At 47.4% G+C, this 22270-nt stretch overlaps 1 protein-coding gene across 1 annotated transcript; it reads right to left on the reverse strand.

Moving 5' to 3' along the window:
* Positions 1-158: 158 nt before the first annotated feature.
* NDUFA9 (NADH:ubiquinone oxidoreductase subunit A9) lies at positions 159-22269 on the reverse strand. The gene is made up of 11 exons (XM_019961672.2): positions 22127-22269; positions 15890-16060; positions 14911-15008; positions 13465-13556; positions 11563-11704; positions 8538-8640; positions 7997-8064; positions 6746-6822; positions 4969-5064; positions 2962-3028; positions 159-445 (listed from the first exon to the last, which is right to left on the reverse strand). Exons 1-11 carry the CDS (start codon positions 22173-22175, stop codon positions 266-268), a joined length of 1143 nt encoding a protein of 380 aa, XP_019817231.2. The 5' UTR covers positions 22176-22269; the 3' UTR covers positions 159-265.
* Between the last annotated feature and the right edge of the window lies 1 nt (position 22270).

Consider the following 22270-nt stretch of genomic DNA (forward strand, 5'->3'; position numbering starts at 1 on the left):
CACTATTATAAATAATAAGAAAATTAAAATCCTCCAGCATTTCAGAGAATAAAAGATGTACGTGGATTAAATATATATAATTAAGGAAAATTGTGCTCAAATTCTAGGTGGTTGAGTTTCTCCCTTTGTAAATCAAGAAAGAAAACGCGCCCACAGAATGTCATCTCAGGTTTTAATAGAGGCTCTCATTCACTATATACAGGATTTTCCGCCAAAGGTGGCCTGGTTGGTAGCGACCCAAACAACACCAAAAGCCGCGGGCAGCTCAGGGGCCACTAGTGGGAACCGTCTTGGCCGGCTGCACGTCCTCGATCTCAGAAGACAGCCAGCGGTAGGTGCGGTGACGCCGCAGCACCTCGATGGCCTTGAGTTCCAGGGGCGTGGCCTCAACGCCCAGGTCTTCCAAGCCTGGCAGGTGAGGCAGGATCTTGTCTGTGGTGTGAATCTGCGGATAGACGAGAGGCACAGAGAGCACTGAGGGCCGGCCTCGCAGACGCTCCAACCCACGAGCCAGCCTGAGTCCCGCCGCTGAGACTTCACTGGCTTTGGTGGATAGGGGGCAGAGACCACCGGAAGCAGAGCACAGAGAAGGGCCTGCACGCGGAGGGAAAGGCAAGGCCCCATGGGTCAGCTCCAGGTCTATCCCCAAGCACAGAGCAGGGCTCAGGTGAGGGGAAGGAGCAGTCAGTCTGGGACGGAGCGGAGGGACTGTCAGATCCATAAGCTCAGCAGAGAAATGGGACCGGCGGGTTCTCCAGGCATGGCTTTCTGCCTCAGTTTTGCTGAATCAAGATCACTCAGCAATAATCCGTGAACCTTGATGCTCCAGCTCTTCTTAACCTGGCTGACTAATGCTGACTATGGATCTCAAAACCTAAACCCACATTGTTTGGAGGGAAAGAGGTTAAGCCTGGAGATTCCAAAAACTCCAGCTCATCCGCGAGCAAACGAGGAGGCTGGGTGTATACCTGCAGCAGCATCAACCTCTCCAGCTCAGACACGTCCACCATCCTTCCCCGAGAGCTGCCCAGTGACCCCCAGACCAAATCCAAAACCCACCGGCCTGCTGCCCCAACACTTCTCAGTGACAAATGTACGAGGTGCAGCTGTCAGACACGCTGGAGCGTCCTGCCCACCAGCTCTCCCGCCCCATCCTTCTTGAACATAGAAAGGACACCTGGAAACTGGTCTTGGATTCTAGACCCAGCACATCAGAGCAGGGACAATGGCTGCCTGTTCACATCGTTCTCCAAGGACTGTTTCATCTTCTCTTTTAGGTAACATTCAGAGGGAGCTTCCCAGGTGGTTCAGTGATAAAGAATCCACCTGCCAGTACAGGAGATACAGGAGAAGAGGGTTCAATCCCTGGGTCGGGAAGATCCCCTGGAGGAGGGCGTGGCAACCCACTCCAGTATTCTTGCCTGGAGAATCCCACGGACGGAGGAGCCTGGCGGGCTACAGTCCATGGGGTTGCACAGAGTCAGACACGACTGAGCGACTAAACACCACTCAGAGGACAATATGGCTGCTGCTTGTCAGTAAGAGGGAACAGGTTTTCAAAGGTAGAGGCAGCAAAATATATCTATTTTGTTTCCTCTCTAGAAACACTTCTATGCACAGTGGGCAAATGACCAGTGAGGGAGACCAGCATGGAGACAGTGAGACAGGGAGCGACCAGCGCACCGCAGGGGACGAGAGGTACCCGGAGTCAGGCCAGAGGAAGGAATGACCTACCGCCTGAACTGGAGTGGGTAGAGGAGAGACAATCCTCCACTTTTCTAGAAGTGGAAAATTATCAATACTGTGATAAACAGTTCCATAATAAAACGTTGAACAAAAGGGTAGGAAGAGGGAGGTGCACACTTGAGTGTCGCCCAGCAGTACCGACAGGCCGGTCTGTGCTGTCCAGAACAACAGCCACCAGCCAAAGCAGTGACTTGAATTACATTACAATTTTACCAAATTCAAATCTTATTTCTGCCGTCACACAAGCCACGTCTCAAGTGCTCTGCAGTCATTGCTGTGGGGGCTGCTTTTCCAGCACACTCAAGGACAGAACACTCCCAGCCCAGCAGGAAGGACAGGGCAGTCCTGTCTACATGGAGAGGGGTTAGGAAAGGAAGGAATCAAGGGGGAAGCCTCAATTTTGGGTTTAAGTATCAGAGAACAGTGATACCATCAACTGAGCTGAGAGGGCCTGGGAGAAAAGCGGGTTTGCGGCTGACAAGCCAGGTTTCAGATGATGACTACACGGCTAAACAGATGGGAGGCTTGCCGCTGGGTGGGCGGGAGGCAGTCCAGGTGGGGACCTGAATCTGCCGCCATGAGTGCACAGACGGAACGAGGTGAGAGTCTTCCAGAGGAAGAGCCAGGACAGACAAGGGCAGAAGACAGAGCCCTTGGTCCCCAATACCAGAGACCAAGGACAGAGGGTGAGCCAGGGAGATCGATGGGGCAGGAGAAGCAAGATGAGAGGAGGTCAGGGCGCTGACCACCGGGCCTGGCAGCAGAGACCGCAGGTGACCTGGGACGAGCAGCGTTTAAGGGGACAGTGGAGATAAAAGCTGAAAGGAATGGATTTAAGCAGGGAGAAGGTGAGAAGCTGGCAGCCCCAGGTACAGCCCGCTGTTCCAGGAAGTCTGACGTACAAGGACACAGCGGATCAGGGCAGCAGCAGATGGGATGGGCCGAGGGCGGGACTCTGGGCTTTAACACACAGAGCTAGGAAGGCATGTCTGTACGTGGGTGGAGATGATCCAGGGGAGAGAGAAAAACTGAAAACCTCCAAGACAGGGCCCGGACAGGCTGGGCGTGGGTGAGGTTCATGCACATGGGCGGGGCTGACCTGAGACACAGGGACTGCAGACTGCGTGTGGAGTTGATCCAGGAGGTCCCCGGAGCGAACTCAACATTCGCTCATCCATCACTCACCCAGCAAGAGCTGGTCACCCTCATACTCACCCGCTCCACTTTATCCCTCGTGGTCCAGGGTTCAAATGGACTAATTTCAAAGAGCCGACCGATCCATCTGGAAGAGGAACGAACAGGACACACGTGGTGAGCATCTCTGCTCCCTGTTCACGCCAGGCATGGCATGCTGCCAGGGAGCTGGGAAGTCACTGAGTGTGTTTAAAGAAACTAATGAGCACCCAAACTTCCTGGCTCCCAGCCTGGGAGGTCACCTCTCCTTTCAAGCCGATGGCCCGCCTGCCTGCCCCAAGGCCAGCTCTCCTTGGCCCCACCAAAGGGACAGTGAATCAGGAAAACCAAGACAGAGCGCAGCCGCCCCACCCACAAGACAAACAAAACAGATCCAGCTGAGTGACGCCTGTCAAACTCAATTAGAGTTAAGCCCCAGATATTCAGATATGCTTCCATTAAGGGGAGAGGCAGGCGTTGTGCAAGATAGAAAGCGTAAGCCTTAAGGCAGGGGCCCTGAGGATGCAGGAGATCCAAAAGTGAGGAGACGCCTAAGATCTAGGGTTTGAATCAGGAAGCCAAGAGAAAACCCAGACGAGAGGGCCACCTGCCTCCTGGGTGCCATCTCTTCATCCTACTGAAACCTGGGGGATTCCTCATCTGTCACCTGAGCTCCTGTCTTCTGTGTCCTTGGGTCAGGAGGCACGCGAGGAATTCCTGGGGGCCCCCACATCCCACAGAGGACTGGAGGCGGAGCAAGGAGCATGTGCCCCAGGGGCAACCATGGGGCCAGCTCTACTCCAATCTGCTTGTCCTAAGGGGCCTTTATGCAAAAAGTCATTGAACCCGGGCTTCTGCTGCTTTTTAAAAGCCTGAAAAACATCATTCCAATGGGAGGTAAGAAAAAAATGAAAAGGAAGCTGAAGACAGGTCAAAAGTTCTCTAAGAACTCAGCAAGCCTCAGATTCTGTCCAACCTGCTTCACTGGCAAAAAGGACAGTTTTGGCTTAAAACAAAACAAAACAAAAACAACCAAAAAACACCGCTTACAATCCTCCAGCTCTGTGCCCTGGTTCTATGCTAACACAGCAGTGAATCTTCCCACCACACAGCCTTCTAATTTTCTATTTTTCTGACACCTGTTAGTGTACAGGCTTTTTGAGGATTTCCTGTAACATCCTGAGTGCCTAGAACATTGCCTAAGACACAGCTGGCATTCAAGACATGTTTGTAGAGTGGCTGAGTGATCAAGCAAATGAAGAATTCAGCTGCCATGTTGGTTCATCAATCTCTGGCAAACTGGACGTGAAAGTGTCCCTAACCATGACCTTAGTGTGTGACGTGATCATTCCAAGGTGCTAAACCTACAGCGCTTCCCTGATAGCTCAGGGGTAAAGGACCCGCCTGCCAATGCAGGAGATGTGGGTTTGATCCCTGGGTCAGGAAGATGCCCTGGAGAAGGGAATGGCTACCCACTCCTGTATTCTTGCCTGGGAAATGCCATGGACGGAGGAGCCTAGTGGGCCACAGTGCATGAGGTCAGAGTCAGACACGACTTAACGACTAAACAACAACAACACACCTACATGGGAAAGAGTGAGGCAAGAAGCAGGAAAAACAGACAAGGCAACTGCAGGAAGCGGCTACATTAGCCAAGTTCCTTTCCCCAGCCATGTGATCAGACTGCCTTGATGAAGGAGGGTCCCTTTCCCACTCCTGGGCAAGTGGACAAAACAGGGAAACCTAACTGCTCCTTTATACAATCTGCCAAGCAAGACACTGCCAATTACACCTAGGACTTCTAGTGGGAGAATGTGAAGATCTACAGATTCCATCTTCCATCACGGTGTTTATTCACCCATGAAGCCACATTCCCTTTCTTAAGCTCCTCTGGTTCTTTCCCAGATGGACATCAAGAAGGCGTCAGGAGCCCCTCCTGGTTAGAGATTCTGAGATTTCACCGCAAGGGACCCACTCCCTATAACCCCTGGGGGGGAGCATCACAAAGGGAAGTATCCGCAGAAGCACAAAAAGCAGCGCTTTACTTACCGATAGGCAAAGTGTGGCAGAGGGTACGGCAGGAAGGGCCTGTGAGCCACAGCAAAGACGTACTGCACGAGGTCGAACAGCAGGTACCGACTGGGCCTACGGACAGAAGGTTCACAGTTCTCCAGATTACCTGCTCCTCACACACTTCTGCTTTTAGTTTAACAAGATAACATCATTCTTGTGAAAATGGAAAACATGTATGTCCTATAGGAAACACAGATTAGCACAAGGAAAAACCATCCGCCAAAGATGAAGCTAATAAACTTAATATATCCTTCTTATTCCCCTTATTCATTTTTTGCTTTTATAAATATAAGATTACACAGGTCATCCTATTCCTTAATGTCTTTTTCATTTAACATCAAACCCCCATCATTCTGAGTTCCGTTAACTGTGACTCAGAATGGTCTAAGTGTCTCTGCTCACAGAGAAAGGCACACTGAAGGCTGTGTCCTTCCCAGCGTAGATCACATGGCTCAGCACCGTAGTAACTCCTCTGTACATGTCCTGACAAAACCTCATCCCCGGCTCCTCTCCCATCCTTGCAGAGCAAAACCCTTCTCTGGTTAATCCAAGTATCTGTTTTCTTTGCACCTGAGCCCCCAGCAAGACAGAGTTGCAGAGAACAAACTCCTGGGCCTCCCCTTAGATTTCTGATCATGAGCTTCAAGGAGAAGCTCAGCTCTGCTGTGCAGTCCTACTGGGTGCTCCTGGGGGACGGGGGGTGCTCTTTCCCTCTTTTCTCAGGGGGTGCCTCCTATCTTCCTCTGCATCCTCAAATTTTCCATATACCTCTCTCTGCCACCCCATTCTGCCTTTTAGCTGATGATCTTGTTATTTCATCCTTTACGTAATGATACCTTATGAAGCACAAACGCTTTTAATTTCCATGAAGTCTAATTTATCCACTTGTTTCTTTGGTGGAGTATGCTTCTGATGTCACAACTACAACATCTCTGCCTAACCCCAGGTCCAAATGTTCCTTCCAAAAGTTTTCTAGCTTAACCTTTACAGTTAGGTCTCTGGTCTATTTTGAGTTAATTTTTTCACGTATGGTGTGAAATCAGAATCTGTGGCATCGTTCTGCATGTGGATAGTACCATTTGTTGAAAAGATGATTACTTTCCCCATTGCGGTGTCATGGCGCCTCTTCGAAAATCCATTGTCCATAAACATGAAGTCTGGTTTCTAGACTATCAGTTCTGTTTAACTGGCCTACACGTCTACTCTATGCCAGTGTCACACTGTTTTAGAACGTTCGAGTAAGTTTTGAAATTAGAAAGCTTAAGTGCTCCAAATTTATTTTTCTTGGTCAAAATGGTTTTTGCTATGGTGGGTCTTTTGTATTTCCGTATATATTTAGAATAAATTTGTCAATATCTGCAAAAAAAAGAACCTGCTTGAAATTTGGTAACATCAAGTTGAATAGACAGATCAATTTGGGGAAAATTGCCACTTTAACAATATCGACTCTTCCAACCCAAGGATACACAATGTCTTGACATTTATTTTGGTTTTCCTTCATTTTCCTCCTCAATGCTATGTAATTTTCAGTATACAAGTCTTGTGTTTCTTTTGTTAAATTTATACATAGGTATTTTATTCTTTTTGATGGCATTGTAAATAAACTTATTTTATGTATTTTCAAGTTGTTCATTTCTGAAAAAGGCAACAATAAGCCTGTGAGTAACATGTCTAGAAATTACTGTTAATGTAAGTCACAATCCTTTTATTTTAATAGGCTGTACGATTTTAAAGTCAAACTCCAGTCACTCACCCAACAAAGGCAAAAGTTTTCCCTCTGGCATCCGGGTCTTTAATTGCATTAATAATTCCTTTGGTGACATCCACAATCTACGAGAAATTATAACACATGTTTCAGTAATTGCTGAAAGAGAGAGCAGTAGAGAGCTGTGGGAGAGAATTTAAAAAAGGGAGGGAGGAGGAGAGCAAGCCACATGGATCACCACAAAATAATGCAATTAAAATGACATCACTGTCTGCTTTCAGAAAACTTCTAAAAGCCACTTCTCAAGGACTCAAATCAGCTCCATGTGGAAGGTCAACGAAATCAATACTTTCTCCAGTGGGAGCATGTTTATCTCCAGGCCATGCCCAGGCCTGTCCCACCAGCTCCAGTCTCACCCCGTCGTCATCATCCTTCTCCTCTTCCTCGTCTGTCACCACGCTGTCACAAACCATGAGGCTGAACCACAGGGAACACCCAATATTCTACCATTTTGACTTTCAGAATAATCTTATGATATATAATAATATATAATATACATATAACATAATAATCCATATGATATCAGACCCCACGGTTTTCACTGGGGGGTGATTCTGGCCCCAGGAGTCTCGGGCAAATGCCTGGAGAGGTTTAATTGGCACAGTTTGCAGGGGAGCTACTGCCATCTGGTGGCTGGAGGCCGTCCCACAGCAGCCCCACAACAAAGCGTAATTCCACCCAGAAAGTGCAGTGTTCCAGCTGAGAAACCCTGGTTCATCACCACACGGAATCCACACGGTTCTCACCTCTGCTCCCTGACATCTGGTCCCTTCTGCCTGGGCCACTCCACCCACCCACTGCCTCTGACCAGTTGCGAGTCATCTTCAGGGTCTCCCCTAAGATGTCACTTCCTTGGAGGCCTTCCCTGACCTCCAAATTTGTCCTCTGCCGTATCTACGTGAAACCCCGTCCCTGCCCGCACCTATCACACTGCCTGACGACAGCCATGCTGACCTGTCCCTGACTGGGGCCAGCGTGAGGCAGCACACATCTGTGTCCTCACAGATATGCCCAGTGACACCGTGAATATCCCAGTGATACTCCTCAAGACACTTCTCGGGTGAATGAACAAGTGAAAACGCACAAGGTACCTGTACCTCTCCAGTACGCTGAGAAACAGTCAGTCAAAGCAATCTGACAGAGACAAAAATGTCAGAACTTACAGAATTAGGAGAAAACCTGAAAATTGATCACTTCGATCTTGAATTCGGCAAAAGCTCCTTTATCCAGGGTACTTACATATACTGGTTGTTTCACAGTCTTCTTGCCCAGGGAAATAAGAGGGACGCCACCAAACCAGCGGATATCTGGCAGAAGAAAGCACCATCTTAGAAGGTCTCACCTGCCTGAAGACCCTCCTGTCTCTGGGTGTTCCGAGCTGGTATAACTATTTTGTGTAGTAAAAATAAATAAATGTAGCTGACTCTGCAGGAGTGAACGATCTTATTAAGAGGCAGCCACCTTTATTTGTTCTTCACACAACAAACATAGGAAGTGAGAGGGTGGCCCAATACTTAGGGACAGGAGGAACAAGGACAGAGGACCACGGCTTGGCTACTGGTCGTCTGCTCTGCACTGCTGGGCGCACGGCCACTCCCGAGGCGCAGCTCTATTAGCTGTTCTAATCCACAGGTCGGCAACACAAGAAGCCCAGAAAAAGACAGGTGGAAACAGACGTGTAGTGTGTGATCAATGTAGCACCACAGATACGCAGGAAATGGAAGTACTGAATAGATGACGCCAAGACGGCCATTCTCCTATTTGAAGGGAGAAAACCTACTTGCAAAATAATTGAGGAATCTGTCCTCTCTGCCAAAGATTTCAGCCGGCTTTATGATGGTGGCTTCTGGAAACGTCTCTCTCACTTCCTTCTCTCCAACAGCCTAGACAGCCAAACACAAAAGAGCTCTGCAGTAAGTGAGCGAAAGCTCCATCTTTCCACTATCAGAACGTCCTTCCGCTATCAGAACACCACGGGTCCTTCCAGGTCATGTCTGCCTCCAGGCTAAGGGCATCCTATGATAACACTCAGTTAGAGGCACCACCACCCCCTGCCCCACCTTATGTGCAGTTTTGCTTCCCACTTTCAGTCACCCACAGTCAACTGTAACCTAAAAATATTAAATGGAAAATTCCAGAAATACTGGCTAAGTTTTTAAAGTGCACGCTGCTCTGAGTGGTGTGGGGAAATCTCAGGTCCTCCTCCTCAGGCCTGCTGGCACATGAATTCACATTATCACGAGAAGAAGGGTGAGCACAGTGAGCAGACGGAGCGAAAGACAGGGTGGGGGTGCTGCATTCACACCACTTTTATTACAACCCATTATATGGAAAGCTATGACCAACCCAGACAGCATGTTCAAAAGCAGAGACACTACTTTGCCAACAAAGGTCCGTCTAGTCAAGGCTATAGTTTTTCCAGTGGTCATGTATGGATGTGAGAGTTGGACTGTGAAGAAAGCTGAGCGCCGAAGAACTGATGCTTTTGAACTGTGGTGTTGGAGAAGACTCTTGAGAGTCCCTTGGACTGCAAGTAGATCCAATCAGTCCATCCTAAAAGGAGACCAGTCCTGGGTGTTCATTGGAAGGACTGATGCTGAGACTGAAACTCCAATCCTTTGGCCACCTCATGGGAAGAGTTGACTCATTGGAAAAGACTCTGATGCTGGGAGGGATTGGGGGCAGGAAAAGAAGGGGAGGACAGAGGATGAGATGGCTGGATGGCATCACCAACTCAATGGACATGGGTTTGAGTGAACTCCGGGAGTTGGTGATGGACATGGAGGCCTGGAGTGCTGCGATTCATGGGGTCGCAAAGAGTCGGACACGACTCAGCGACTGAACTGATTATAACTGCTCTTTTTTATTAGTAGTTACTGTTGTCAATCTCTTTCTGTGCCTAATTTATACGTGAAACTTGATCACAGGCATGTATGTACAGGATAAGCAAAGCGTATACTAGAGAGCTCTGTACCATCCCTGGTTTCAGGCATCCACTGGGAGTCTGGGAATGTAATCCCAGCAGTAAGTGGGGGGATTCGTGTACACAGAATTTAAAAAGAAAATGACACACAGAAGAGCCCTGCAGCGTTTAGCTCTTGCTGGGCTTCTTTCCATATTGATTCCAGGGAACCTTATGCAGAAGAAGGAAGGAGAAAAATCAGAACAGATTTTTTTCTGGCCTCCATTTTTCCTTCCAATCACAGATTCTCTGCTTTGCGTCAATTATGAGCAACCTGCCAGAGAAAGGAGGGTGGAGTGCAGGAGGATACAGCAACGGAAGTGGCAGCAGGGCATGCCGGCCCAGAGGACTGGGCATGGGGCCCTCCTTCCTCACCTCCTCTGCTGTGACACCCTCTCTCAGGATCTTCTGTCCCTTCTGAGATAAGGCCCCTTGGTCAGTGTAGCTGTCAGCACCTAGCTTGACCTTCCCTCCCACCCATGCCCGCCAGGGGTGGCATCAGAGCCCAGAGGACTCAGACCTCAGTTTCTTGAGCTTCTCAACTCCAAAAACCTCGTCTCCACCCCACTCCCCCAACTCTCAACTTGGATGCCACAGATCAGAGCATCCCCAAGCACCCCTCCTCTGAGCTACTCTCCGCTGACAAGCTCCTGGGCTGCCAGCCTACCTGTTCCCTGCTCTTCTGCTCCTGAGACGCAACCCTTCATCTGCCCAGGACCCCAGTCCACTGTTTCTGCCTTCCTCCATACCAACCCTCGCTGACATCTGCTCCAGACTAGAGTCCATGGCCCACCTCTGCCTTCACTCTCCTGACTTTGGGTTAAACCACTGCCATTTAAAAGTTTAATTATTATATTCTGAATTCGAGCAACAGTATGAAAACCAGCTTCTCACAGATAGCTTTGAAATACTGAGTCAGGTATTCTTAACCAATCCCTATTTTTTCTTGCCAGGAATGTTGATATTGAGGATTAAGATTCCCCAAGCTACTCAGCAACACCTGGTGCATGTGGAATTATTTTCGTTAATGGATTAGAAACTAGATGTGAGCTAAGACCATGTCTCCCCAGCACCCACTACACCATGGAGCACACGGAAGGTGCTTAATAAATGATTTGTTCAGTTAGAGATTACAGTGGATCCAACAGCTGGAGCCAGTGTCAAGGAACTCTGAGGTCCTTATCAGCCGGACCCCAAGCAGACTCCTCATGGCAGGAACCAAATGCCGAAGGCAGCTCCAGGCACCACAACCCCTCCTGCGTCCATGATGATAAAACATCTCTGGTTACAGACCGACTCCAAACCAGGCTGGTCCATCTCCAGGCACAACTGGGACCACAGTGGGGCTTCTGGGAGTCCAAGAAGGCTAACTACAACGTGAACAGCCATCTTCCCTCGCAAATATTTATCCTGTCACCCCAGCCTTCACATCACCCCTCCAAAGGCTTAAGGCAAGACTATGCAGGGGTCAGGGAAAGAAAGACGGTCCTTGAGCTTGGGTGACACGGAGCTTGGGTGACACGGGTATGACTCTGGTACAGGAATCAGACTCTACCTTTTGTGTTTAGCCTGTAATTCTGTTACGCGCTAAGAAACTTTACACTCTTGAGGGCAGGTAACAGGATGAGCCACCCATCTCTGCAGCCACTTAGCACAGTTCCCTGTAAACAGAAGACACCCAACCACGCCTCACCCACACAACAATCATACCCTAGACATGAGAACTAGAAATCCCCTAATTCTGGACATGTGGGTGAGAAACCTTTCTCACTTAACTCACGCCCCTAAGGGGCCAAGAAACCCAAGCTCTGTGAACCACTTTTCAAATTGACTTGTTCTGTACCTTGCTTCTCAGATACTTAGAAGAGCTCTTAATATCAGCATTCAGATGTGAAATGTGAATAAATTTTTCAACTCCAGCTTCTTTGGACACTTGAGCAATGGCTTGGGGAATCTTGACAAAAACATCCTCAAAGTCAAAGTTTCTGGAAGGAAAAAACAGGGGGTGGTTAAGGACACTTGACTTGGGATCGCAAAGCTTTCTATGATAAGCTGGTTTCCATGATTGCTGGGATTCATAATAGTTAAGCTTTTAAATAGCAACGATTTAACCCAAAGTCAAAGGTAATAATTTTTTTTTTTTAATTTTACAGGCCTGCTCACTGTCATTACCACACATAATGTCAGGCTGACTATAAGTGATCAAACAGCATAGGTATTGTCCTCTGCCCTCAAGGCTCCCCAAGGCTGAGGCCCTCTAACAACGTCTGGCTGCACTGTTTGGGTGGGGAGGGAGGAAGCGCTGGGTGCTGGAGGGGAGATCATTTCTTATTCCTGGGCCTTTGTTTCCCTCAGAGGGAAAAAAGGAAACTAAAAAAAACACACACCACTCACCAATTCGATGCAATAACATAAACTACGTGCCTGCTCTGTACACAGGGCTGTGACAGTCATCTCGGGGCTAGGAAGGCTGGGTAGGACCCGCAAGTCATCAGGGCTGTGACAGTCAGCTCGGGGCTAGGAAGGCTGGGTAGGACCCGCAAGTCATCAGGGCTGTGACAGTCACCTTGGGGCTAGGAAGGCTGGGTAGGACCCTCAAGTCATCAGGGCTGTGACAGTCAGCTCGGGGCTAGGAAGGCTGGGTAGGACCCGCAAGTCATCAGGGCTGTGACAGTCACCTTGGGGCTAGGAAGGCTGGGTAGGACCCGCAAGTCATCAGGGCTGTGACAGTCACCTTGGGGCTAGGAAGGCTGGGTAGGACCCGCAAGTCATCAGGGCTGTGACAGTCACCTTGGGGCTAGGAAGGCTGGGTAGGACCCTCAAGTCACCAGGGCTGTGACAGTCAGCTCGGGGCTAGGAAGGCTGGGTAGGACCCGCAAGTCATCAGGGCTGTGACAGTCACCTCGGGGCTAGGAAGGCTGGGTAGGACCCGCAAGTCATCAGGGCTGTGACAGTCACCTCGGGGCTAGGAAGGCTGGGTAGGACCCGCAAGTCATCAGGGCTGTGACAGTCAGCTCGGGGCTAGGAAGGCTGAGTAGGACCCGCAAGTCATCAGAGAACTTAGCAACACGTGACAAGGCAGACACACCTTGAACACATCTAAGTTAAACTCTCACAAGTGCGGAGAAAGGGGCATAAACCAAGAGCTGCGGAACCAGAGGATTCAAACCCCTTTGGCTGCTCACTTGAAACTGTCACAACACTGTTAATTGGCTACACCTCAATACAAAATGAAAAGTTAAAAAAACCACAACCTTACCTGTTGATAAACAACACACACAGGGGCTAAAAATCACTTGCAAACAGGCACTCATGCTATCCTTGATTAACAACAGGAGAACAGACTGAGAACACTACTCACACGAGGAAAGCCAGTGTGTAGCTTGTCAGTCTGGGGAACAGGAGAACCATCCTTCCTAGCCCATCCCAGCTGGAAAGATCCAAACACAGGACCCACGGGGCGATGCAGGCAAGGGGATGACACCCACTGCGCTCGCATGACTTATACTGGTTTTTCACGAGCAGCATGTCACAATGTCTGCACATTGGTCGGGGTGTGTGGGAAGAAGGGAGGGGTCAAGTGGGGAGTGTGGCCCCTAGGTGTGAAAAGGGTGTTCAGTCAACACTGACGAACGACCTAAAATGTCACAGCTACAATCCCTGGCATGTTACGTGCCCAAGAAACACCCACTGCACCCTCAGCCCTCTGCAAAGAAGAGACAGGAAACAGGAGGCCAAGACTCACTGGGTCTCCCACTCTCGCCCGACCAGATTGATGACCACGCTGCTGTGCTCCACAGCTCTTCGGATTGAGTCCTTGTCTCTCCCGTTCCAGTCCTGTAACACAAACATTTTTTAAAAGAGCAAAATGTGTCAGTGGAAGAGTGCAGGCCCAGAGAGGATGATGAAAGAGAAGTCAGCTATGTGAACAGCTGAGCCAGGCATCGAGGCCCCGAGTGTTTCCTCTACAGAAACTGCGGGCACTGGGACAGCATAGTTCTTCGTGGAAAGGACCATTCTGTGCACTTGAGAATGCTCAGCATCCCTGGTCCCCACCTAATAAACCATATGGACTCCAGTCACATGACAACCAAAAAGGGCACACATTTTTCACCACTCCCTTGAAGGCTCTCCCCAGCCCACACCACTGCCCTGCCCTACTGGCAACTACTGGCCTAAAGGAAGAACCTGAAGGCTGAAGAGTAACAACACTGAACGCTCAGCAAGAAGTGTTTCAAGTGAAGTCTATGCAAAGCTAGCCAGGTTATAAATCACCCTGTTTGTAATCTTCTCTGTCTAGAGAAACACTGTCCAGGAGAAATATAACATGAGGAACACATGTAATTCTGATTTTTCTATTGGCCTCATTTAAAAGAATGAAAAGAAACAGGTGAAATTCACTTTAATAACTTACCTTATTGGACCCAACATACTCAAAATACTATTTCAATATGTAATAAATGTGAAAAATTACTAACGATATATTGAATAGTATTGCCTTTGAACCAAGTCTTTCATTTACAGCATACCTCAATCCAGACCAAGTGACATTTCAAGGGCTCAAGAGCCAATGTGGCCAAAGGTTACTGTCCGGCATGGGTTAAGAGCAGGGGCTGGCAAACTATGACCCCAGGCAAATCCAGCCTGCAACCTAACTTTATAAATAAAGTTTTATCAGAACAGTGCCACTCCCATTTGTTCACACACTGTCTATGGCTGTTTTGGGGGCTTCCTAGGTGGCTCAGTGGTAAAGAACTCTCCTGCCAATGCAGGAGATGCAGGTCAATCCCTGGGTCAGGAAGATCCCCTGGAGAAGGAAATGACAATGCACTCCAGTATTCTTGCCTGGGAAATTCCACAGACAGAGGAGCCTGGCGGGACACAGTCCATGGCATCACAAAGGGTCAAACACGACTGAGCGACTAAGCACACACATGGCTGCTTTCAAACTACAAGGGCAGAGCTGGGTAATCATGACCTGCAAAGCTTAAAGTATTTCCTGTCTGGTTCGTTAGGGAAAAAAGTCTGCTAAGTGCTGGACTAGGGTTTACAAGAATGGCCTGTGAATGGAGATCGCCCTTGGTCCACTTTGGCAGGAGACTGCTGCTTGGTTATACTACCTCTCTCTCCCAGAAATGACCTTAGCAGTTTACATTAGTCGGCTCCAACGATCAGTAAGCCGGGCTCTCACCATAAAGATGATCTGGCCCAGGTCACCCATGGGACGAAGGTGCATGGTGTCATATGGCTCGCAGCGGTGGGGGACAATCACCTGTGACCCCATGCGACCTAGAAAAGAACGGGTTGAAGCAAGGGTCAACATTAACATAATACAATTACATTATATAGCAGTGATTTTGTAAACATTTCAGTTCTAGTATGACTGTTTTTGTTCTTCAGTCGCTCAGTTGTGTCCGACTCTTTGCCACCCCATGGACTGCAGCACGCCAGGCTTCCCTGTCCTTCACTATCTCCCGGAGCTTGCGCAAACTCATGTCCATTGAGTCAGTGATGGCATCCAACCAGCTCATCCTGTCATCCCCTTCTCCTGCCTTCAACCTTTCCCAACATCAGGGTCTTTCTAATGAGTTGGCTCTTTGCATCAGTCGGCCGAAGTACTGGAGCTTCAGCTTCATCATGCGTCCTTCCAATGAATATTCTAGTATGCTACGTGAATCACTTCTATCCTTACTTTAAAAAATATATTTTGCCATTATGCTCAAGATGTCATAGGGCTTCCCAAGTGGCGTAGCAATAAAGAACCCACCTGCCAAAGCAGGAGACACAAGAGACAAGGGTTTGATCCCTGGGTGGGGAAAATCCCCTGGAGAAGGGCATGGAAACCTACTCCAGTATTCTTGCCTGGGAAATCTCATGGACAGAGGGGCCTGAAGGCTACAATCCATGGGACTGCAAAGAGTCAAACACAACGGAGCACATAACAGCAACAGAAATATCGTAACTTTTCAGGGTTCCCTATTTCTGTATTAACGTCCTGTACAAGAAGCCTGCGCCTACTCTGAATGTACAGGAGTCCAAAATGTCATAAATCCAAGATAGGAGGAATTCACAACACTGTGACAATGAAAAGAAACAGAGCTCACAGCTTCTCAGTAGGGAAACATCATAAAGAGCTCTGGAGTTTGTTGGACTTGAGGAACTTGACTTACCAAGGTGGTTGACGACATAGCGGCCCAGGAATCCCGTTGCTCCAAACACAGTGGCCACAATCCCACTGACGGAGGAACGCCCACCTTTTCCATGTGGTATGACTGCATGATGAAGCTGGCGCTGGGGTGGGCTGTGAAACACAGAGGCGGCTAGGGCAGGAACAGAAGAACCTTGAAGAAAACCCAGAACACACACAAAAGTGACCATGAATACAGAGAGCTTCTCTTCCTGGAAATGCAACATTATTTTGCTCTCAGTATTTTCACTTACTTAGGTAACAGTGCAAAGCTAACTTTTGAATTACAAGTTATAACTGAAGTGCCAACCGCAACAATAAATACAAATGACTGCAACAAAGAATCCACAGGACATACAGAAACCGTATAAAGATTAGAACAAACTCCGTCCTATAGGCTATAATTTACCTAGAAAGATAAATCACCTTATGAAAAATAATCAGCAATTACAAATTAAGAGGGTATAAACCTCCCCATGAAAGGAGTAGAAAGAATGCAAACTAAAGGCACCATAAGTTACATGACCTTGAGGAAGGATTCCTGAATAAAGCATTCTGAGAAAGGTTTGAGGAGTAATGACAGAAAAGAGAGATTTCCATGTGCAACACCTAACACATCTAACAACGTAGGAGTAGAAATGAATAAGCCCGGTGCAGGGAACAACAAAAGACATGCTGCTGCTAAGTCGCTTCAGTCGTGTCCGACTCTGTGCGACCCCATAGACAGCAGCCCACCAGGCTCCCCCGTCCCTGGGATTCTCCAGGCAAGAACACTGGAGTGGGTTGCCATTTCCTTCTCCAATGCATGAAAGTGAAAAGTCAAAGTGAAGTTGCTCAGTCGTGTCCGACTCTAGCGACCCCATGGACTGCAGCCTACCAGGCTCCTCCGTCCACGGGATTTTCTAGGCAAGAGTACTGCAGGGAACAGCAAAAGACGTGCCTGGAACAGAATGTGAAACTGATGATGAATCAAAGTAGAGCTGATGATATGGGCTGGACGCAGAGATGAAAGATGATTTTTTTTTTTAAGAGTGCAATTCAGACTGTACTCTTTAGTACAACACTACTGAAAATCATCCAAAGTTGATGAGTAAGCCACTAAGAAAGTAAGTCTGTGTCTGCTTACTTGAGATGACTGCCCAGAAACCACTGTTTTTCCCTATCCAAATGTGTGGAATTGGAGAAAGAGCCTAGCTTACCGAACAGTTACTGAAACCACAGACATTAAAAACAAACACATAATAGTAACAAAATAATAACATCTAAATAACACCTAAACTTACAGAGGCATCCAGCATCACTCTTAGGTAATATTTTATTTCACATTCTCTTTACTGCCACTTTGTAGACCAGAAAACCATAGCTCGGGGAGGTTCTGTGACTAAACCAAAGAGCCAGCAAAGGAGATTGAAAAAGAGAGAAAACAAAAGAAAATGGTAATCCAGAAGTCAAATGAAGAAAGTGATGGATGGAGAGAATAGTTAACTCTATCAAACGCTGCTGAAAAGGGAAATAAGCAGAGGGCAGATAGCTAGGATCTAGAAGATGTTGGCTGTAAGTGGCCTGAACAAGAACAATTTTCCTGGAGTAGGAGTACAGTGGGGAGGTCCTAAGAGGAGTACTGAAAATTCTTCTTGGGGGATGTGGTGTAATGGGACTAAGAAAAACAGGACTAGAGGAACAAGAAGACAAGGAAGGGTTTGCTTAACATGGGCTATTATAGCATACTTATATGCTAACGGAAAACCCCCAGCAGAGGGAAAATGTCAACGACCCAGGAGAGGGAAGAAGAGGTAAGGGAGGAAGAAACCAAAGACCAAGGGAGGGAACTGACTGGCCTTCCATCAGACCAGGAGAAGCTCATCCACTGTAAGAGGAGGGAGAGCAGAGAATCACCCCAACTCAGCCCTTAGATTTTTAGTGGGGAAAGGATGGTTCCCATCTGATTCCTTTGCATTCTCTGTAAAGCTGAGAATAGGAGGACGTGAGACAGGAGCACGTGCTAGAAGTCTTAGGAGACTGGCAACATCAACTGGTCATATGGAGAAAGGGAAAGCAAATTTCCTAGAAAAATATGCTCAAAATTAACTTGAGATTTTTATTTATGAATTTAAAATAAGAACAGTCAATTCATGTGGAGTGTTCCTTACCTCAGCTCTCCACTGCTCGGGGGCAGGCAGGAAATATGTAGAAACCTTGATTTAATCAGCATTGATTTTTTTTTTTTTTTTTTTTCTTTTACGACAAAGGGATACAGATTGGGGAGTTGAGAAGGTATGAAAGGGAATGATCAGAATAATGAGTAAGGAAGATAGGGCACAGGATAAGACCAGAGCAAACAAAATCAGGAGAATTACCAGAGCAAGGTATGAACATCTCCAGGGGTCCTAGAAGATTGGAGTACACGTGTACAAAGCATGTAGTACGTTACCCCGCACACATGAAGCATTCCGTGAGTAACAGTTACTTTCATTTATTGATACTATTACTGTGAAAATCCCCAGAAGGTAATGTTACACTCATCTCACACAGTTTGTTTTTTCAACAATTACAGACTAAGCACTATTCAAGAAACTGTGAGTAGCACAGTAAAACAGACAAAGTCCCGGCTGCATGGAGCTTACATTTCAGAGGGCTGATGAGAACATTAATAATAAATGAGTAAGTACCTCGCACATGTATGTACCTTGCACACTGTATGCACGCTCATGGGTGCTCAGTAGCTCAGTCTGCCTGACTCTTCACGACCCCTGACTCTTCACCACTGTAGCCCGCCAGGCTCCTCTGTCCATGGGATTCTCCAGGCAAGAATACTGGAGTGGAATGCCATTTTCTCCTCCAGGGAATCTTCCTGACTCAGGGATCGAATCGGGGTCTCCTCTGTCTCCTGCATTGGCAGGCAAGTTCTTTACCACTAGCGCCACCTGGGGTCCTCCACAAATACAAGTTATTACCCCCTGACTCCAGGCTCTCCATTTCCTTCCATTTACTGGGAACACCATCAGGGGAATAATATTCTTTATTCATTAAACCTACTTTGGCTTCCTACTTAATATCTAAACCAATAGTCTCCAAACACATTTGCTGGCACACTGCATCAGTGGGTTTTTTTTTTAAGTATCATTTGTAAATTACATGCACCTTCTATGTAGTTCCAGTATGTTATACACGTTATGCAATACATATGAAAGCACTTAGAAAAGTGTCTACTATATAGTTTGAACTATGTGTTAAGTATTACTATTACAGAAAACATTTTTTTAAGCCCTAATACTGTATTTTTATATATCATTGGTTCCTCTTAGAAACCCATTTGGATGACCACTGGTCTACGTTCTACTTGGCTTTCAAAGGTCTCCATTATTTGATTCCATCTAATGGGGATTCCCAGGTAGCACTAGTGGTAAAGAACCTGCTTACCAATGCAGGAGAGGTAAGAGACAAGGATTTGATCCCTGGGTTGGGAAGTTCCCTGGAGGAGGGCATGGCAACCCACTCCCGAATCTTGCCTGGGAAATCCCATGGACAGAAGAGCCTGGCGGGCTACAGTCCATGGGGTCACAAAGAGTCAGACACAACAGAGGCGACTTGGCGTACATGCCAAGGAGGTATTCAACCTCCTTCCCTACTGATTCAGATCTTCAGGAAGTCATTTCACTGTCTCCAAAGAATTCTACTTCCTGCTTCCCTTCTCACCCCCTTGTCCTTGCCAGTGCCAGGAAAAAGCCCAACCCCTCTGACTCTCCAGATAATAACAGCTCTAACAAACAAAAATCAGTGGAAGTATTGAAATTCTCCACAAGCCTTTCAATTTTCCCTCCCAATTTCAAATGATCTAAGTGAAAGTGAAGTCGCTCAGTCGTGTCCGACTCTTTGCAACCCCATGAACTGTATAGCCCACCAGGCTCCTCTGTCCATGCGATTCTCCAGGCCAGAACACTGGAGTGGGTTGCCATTTAATCTTTCCTTTTTCTGACTTCCTCTGGTACTTAGTAGTCTCCCTGCATTTCACCGTGTTTTACACAGTTCTGTAGTGTTTTGATTACGTTACACACTAGACTGAACTCTCCAGAGTTTACTCAAAAGCTTACTTTATCAGAGACAACAAAGCAGAGTGGTAAAGAGAATAAGGTATGGCATCAGTTAGGAAAAAAACATTTAGTTAAAGGGGAAAAGAAATGTATATAAATGTCTATGACTGTGGTTAGCCAACAGCAGGTACTCAATAAATCGCAGTTATTTGATTCACAATCTACATTACGTGACACCAACATAACAGTTTAACAAGAGCCAGCAAATGTCTCTGCAAAGAAGTCAGGCTAAGAAACCATCCTTTGTAAATGGTGTGTACCAAGCACCTGCCCAGTGGTGTGGAGTTGTTCTACCCAAGATGGAAAATAAAAAGGAATCCCCCAAATACTGCTGCTCTCAACTCAGCTGAGCATTAGAACTACCTGTGGAGCTTTTTAAAATGTAAAGTGGAAGGAGCCAGTCTCAAAAATTCTGATTCAATAGCTCTTCAGTGAGTCCCTATTTCTGTTTAATATTATAAAGCTCTAAGAATGATTCTGACATGCACCTAATTTTGAGAGCAAATGATATTCTGTAATAACTGAAATACATAATGGGAAAATGCAATTTTTGGAGACTGACACAGGGCATGTTTGTGAAGGACAGGAGAGTGAAATAATGATGAAGCTGTACTCCCAATTTCCTTGCTTTTCTAGTCTCTCTTAGTGAGTGGAAGAGCAAATGTGTGCTTTCAACTTGAGGACCACAGAAGATCCAATCAGAACAGAAGGGACAATAAACTCTACTTAGACAAATCTTCAGGTATTCCTTTATTCTTCTTCCTTTATTTTGATTTGGAAAAGTACTACTATAAATACTACTTGAATCTACTGAATCTTCTCAGAAACTCCCTGATGTTGTGGTATGATCATTTCCACTGTCATACACACAATCTGAAGTTAAGACTGATTCAGAGTTTTCACAAAGTCATAAAGTCAATCTTTCCTCCACTATCCCTTTTTTCCCATCCATTTCAGATTCCTATCCTGCCCCTCAATATTTCTTAAAAAAAAAAAAAATGTACTGTATATTGGAGTATAGTTGACTAACAATGCTGTGTTAGTTTCAGGTGTAGAGCAAAGTGATTCAGTTATACATATACTTACATCTATTCTTTTCACACTCTTTTCCTATTTAGGCTGTTACATAATGTGGAGCAGAGTTCTCTGCACTGCACAATAGTCCTTGTTGGTTGTGCTGTGCTTAGTCGCTCAGTTCTGTCAGACTCTTTGCGACTCCATGGACTGTAGTCCGCCAGGCTCCTCTGTCCATGGGAATTCTCCAGGCAAGAATACTGGAGTGGGTTGCCATGCCCTTCTCCAGGGGATCTTCCCAACCCAGGATGGAACCCAGGTCTCCCACACTGCAGGCGGATTCTCTGTCATCTGAGCCAATCTGTGTTAAACATAGCAGTGTGTACGTGTCAATCCCAAACTCGCTATCCCCCCGCACCCATCCTTTCCCCTGGTAACCATTAAGTTCCTTGTCTATGTCTGTGAGTCTATTTCTGTTTTGTAAATAAGTTCATCACTTACATTATTATTTTTTTAGATTCTACATATAAACTGTATCATAGGGCATATATCTTTCTCTGCCCAATATTTCTTATAACACCAAACTCAAGGCTTCCCCGGTGGCTGAGGTAACGAATCCGCCTGCCAATGCAGGAGACACCGGAAACGCGAGTTCGATCCCTGGGTCGGAAAGATCAGCTGGAGAAGGGACTACCCACTCCAGTATTCTTACCTGGAGAATCCCATAGACAGAGAAGCCTGATGGACTACAGTTCTTGGGGTCTCAAAAGAGTCGGAGACGACTAAGCAACTTAAAACAGCAACCTTACAGCAGTATCAGCACTCTGAGTCTCTGGATCCTTTACATGCCCCCCCCCCCCCAACTTTCTCCTCTTTTCTCCTCTTCCCTTCGCGTTGCTCACGTTCTCTCCGCGAAGGCCCTTTCCCAAGGGCACAACTTAGTATATGAGCCGGAGGAGAGAGAAAGGAGAAACCGGACAGAGGCAGTTGCAGACTTAGAAAAACCAGGGGGCCCAGGGACTCAACGCGACCGCTGCAGCACGGCGCCACTCCCAAAACTTTAGATCTGCATCTCGGATTCCCCATCCGGGGCCGCCGTTCCCGGTGACACTTACGTGACATTGGCAGGACCCGGACAACTCGGGGGTGAACGGCGGCCGCCATATTCTCCCAGAATCCCCCGCGGCCGGCGCTCCAGCCGACTACGGCTACCAGGCTGGGTCAAAAGGCAGCCTCTCGGCCATCTGCGCAGGCGCCAA

The sequence above is a fragment of the Bos indicus genome, chromosome 5 (assembly GCF_029378745.1).
Source record: "Bos indicus isolate NIAB-ARS_2022 breed Sahiwal x Tharparkar chromosome 5, NIAB-ARS_B.indTharparkar_mat_pri_1.0, whole genome shotgun sequence".
Classification (NCBI taxonomy): domain Eukaryota; kingdom Metazoa; phylum Chordata; class Mammalia; order Artiodactyla; family Bovidae; genus Bos; species Bos indicus.

Excerpts from the sequence above, each read along its gene's own strand:
- NDUFA9 (XM_019961672.2), bottom strand. The coding sequence starts at position 22,175 with ATGGCGGCCGCCGTTCACCCCCGAGTTGTCCGGGTCCTGCCAATGTCA. Across the intron at positions 5,065-6,745 it reads AAAACTTTTGCCTTTGTTGG|GCCCAGTCGGTACCTGCTGT; the intron begins GTGAGTGACTGG and ends TTCTGTCCGTAG. Across the intron at positions 446-2,961 it reads CGAGGGATAAAGTGGAGCGG|ATTCACACCACAGACAAGAT; the intron begins GTGAGTATGAGG and ends GTCTATCCGCAG.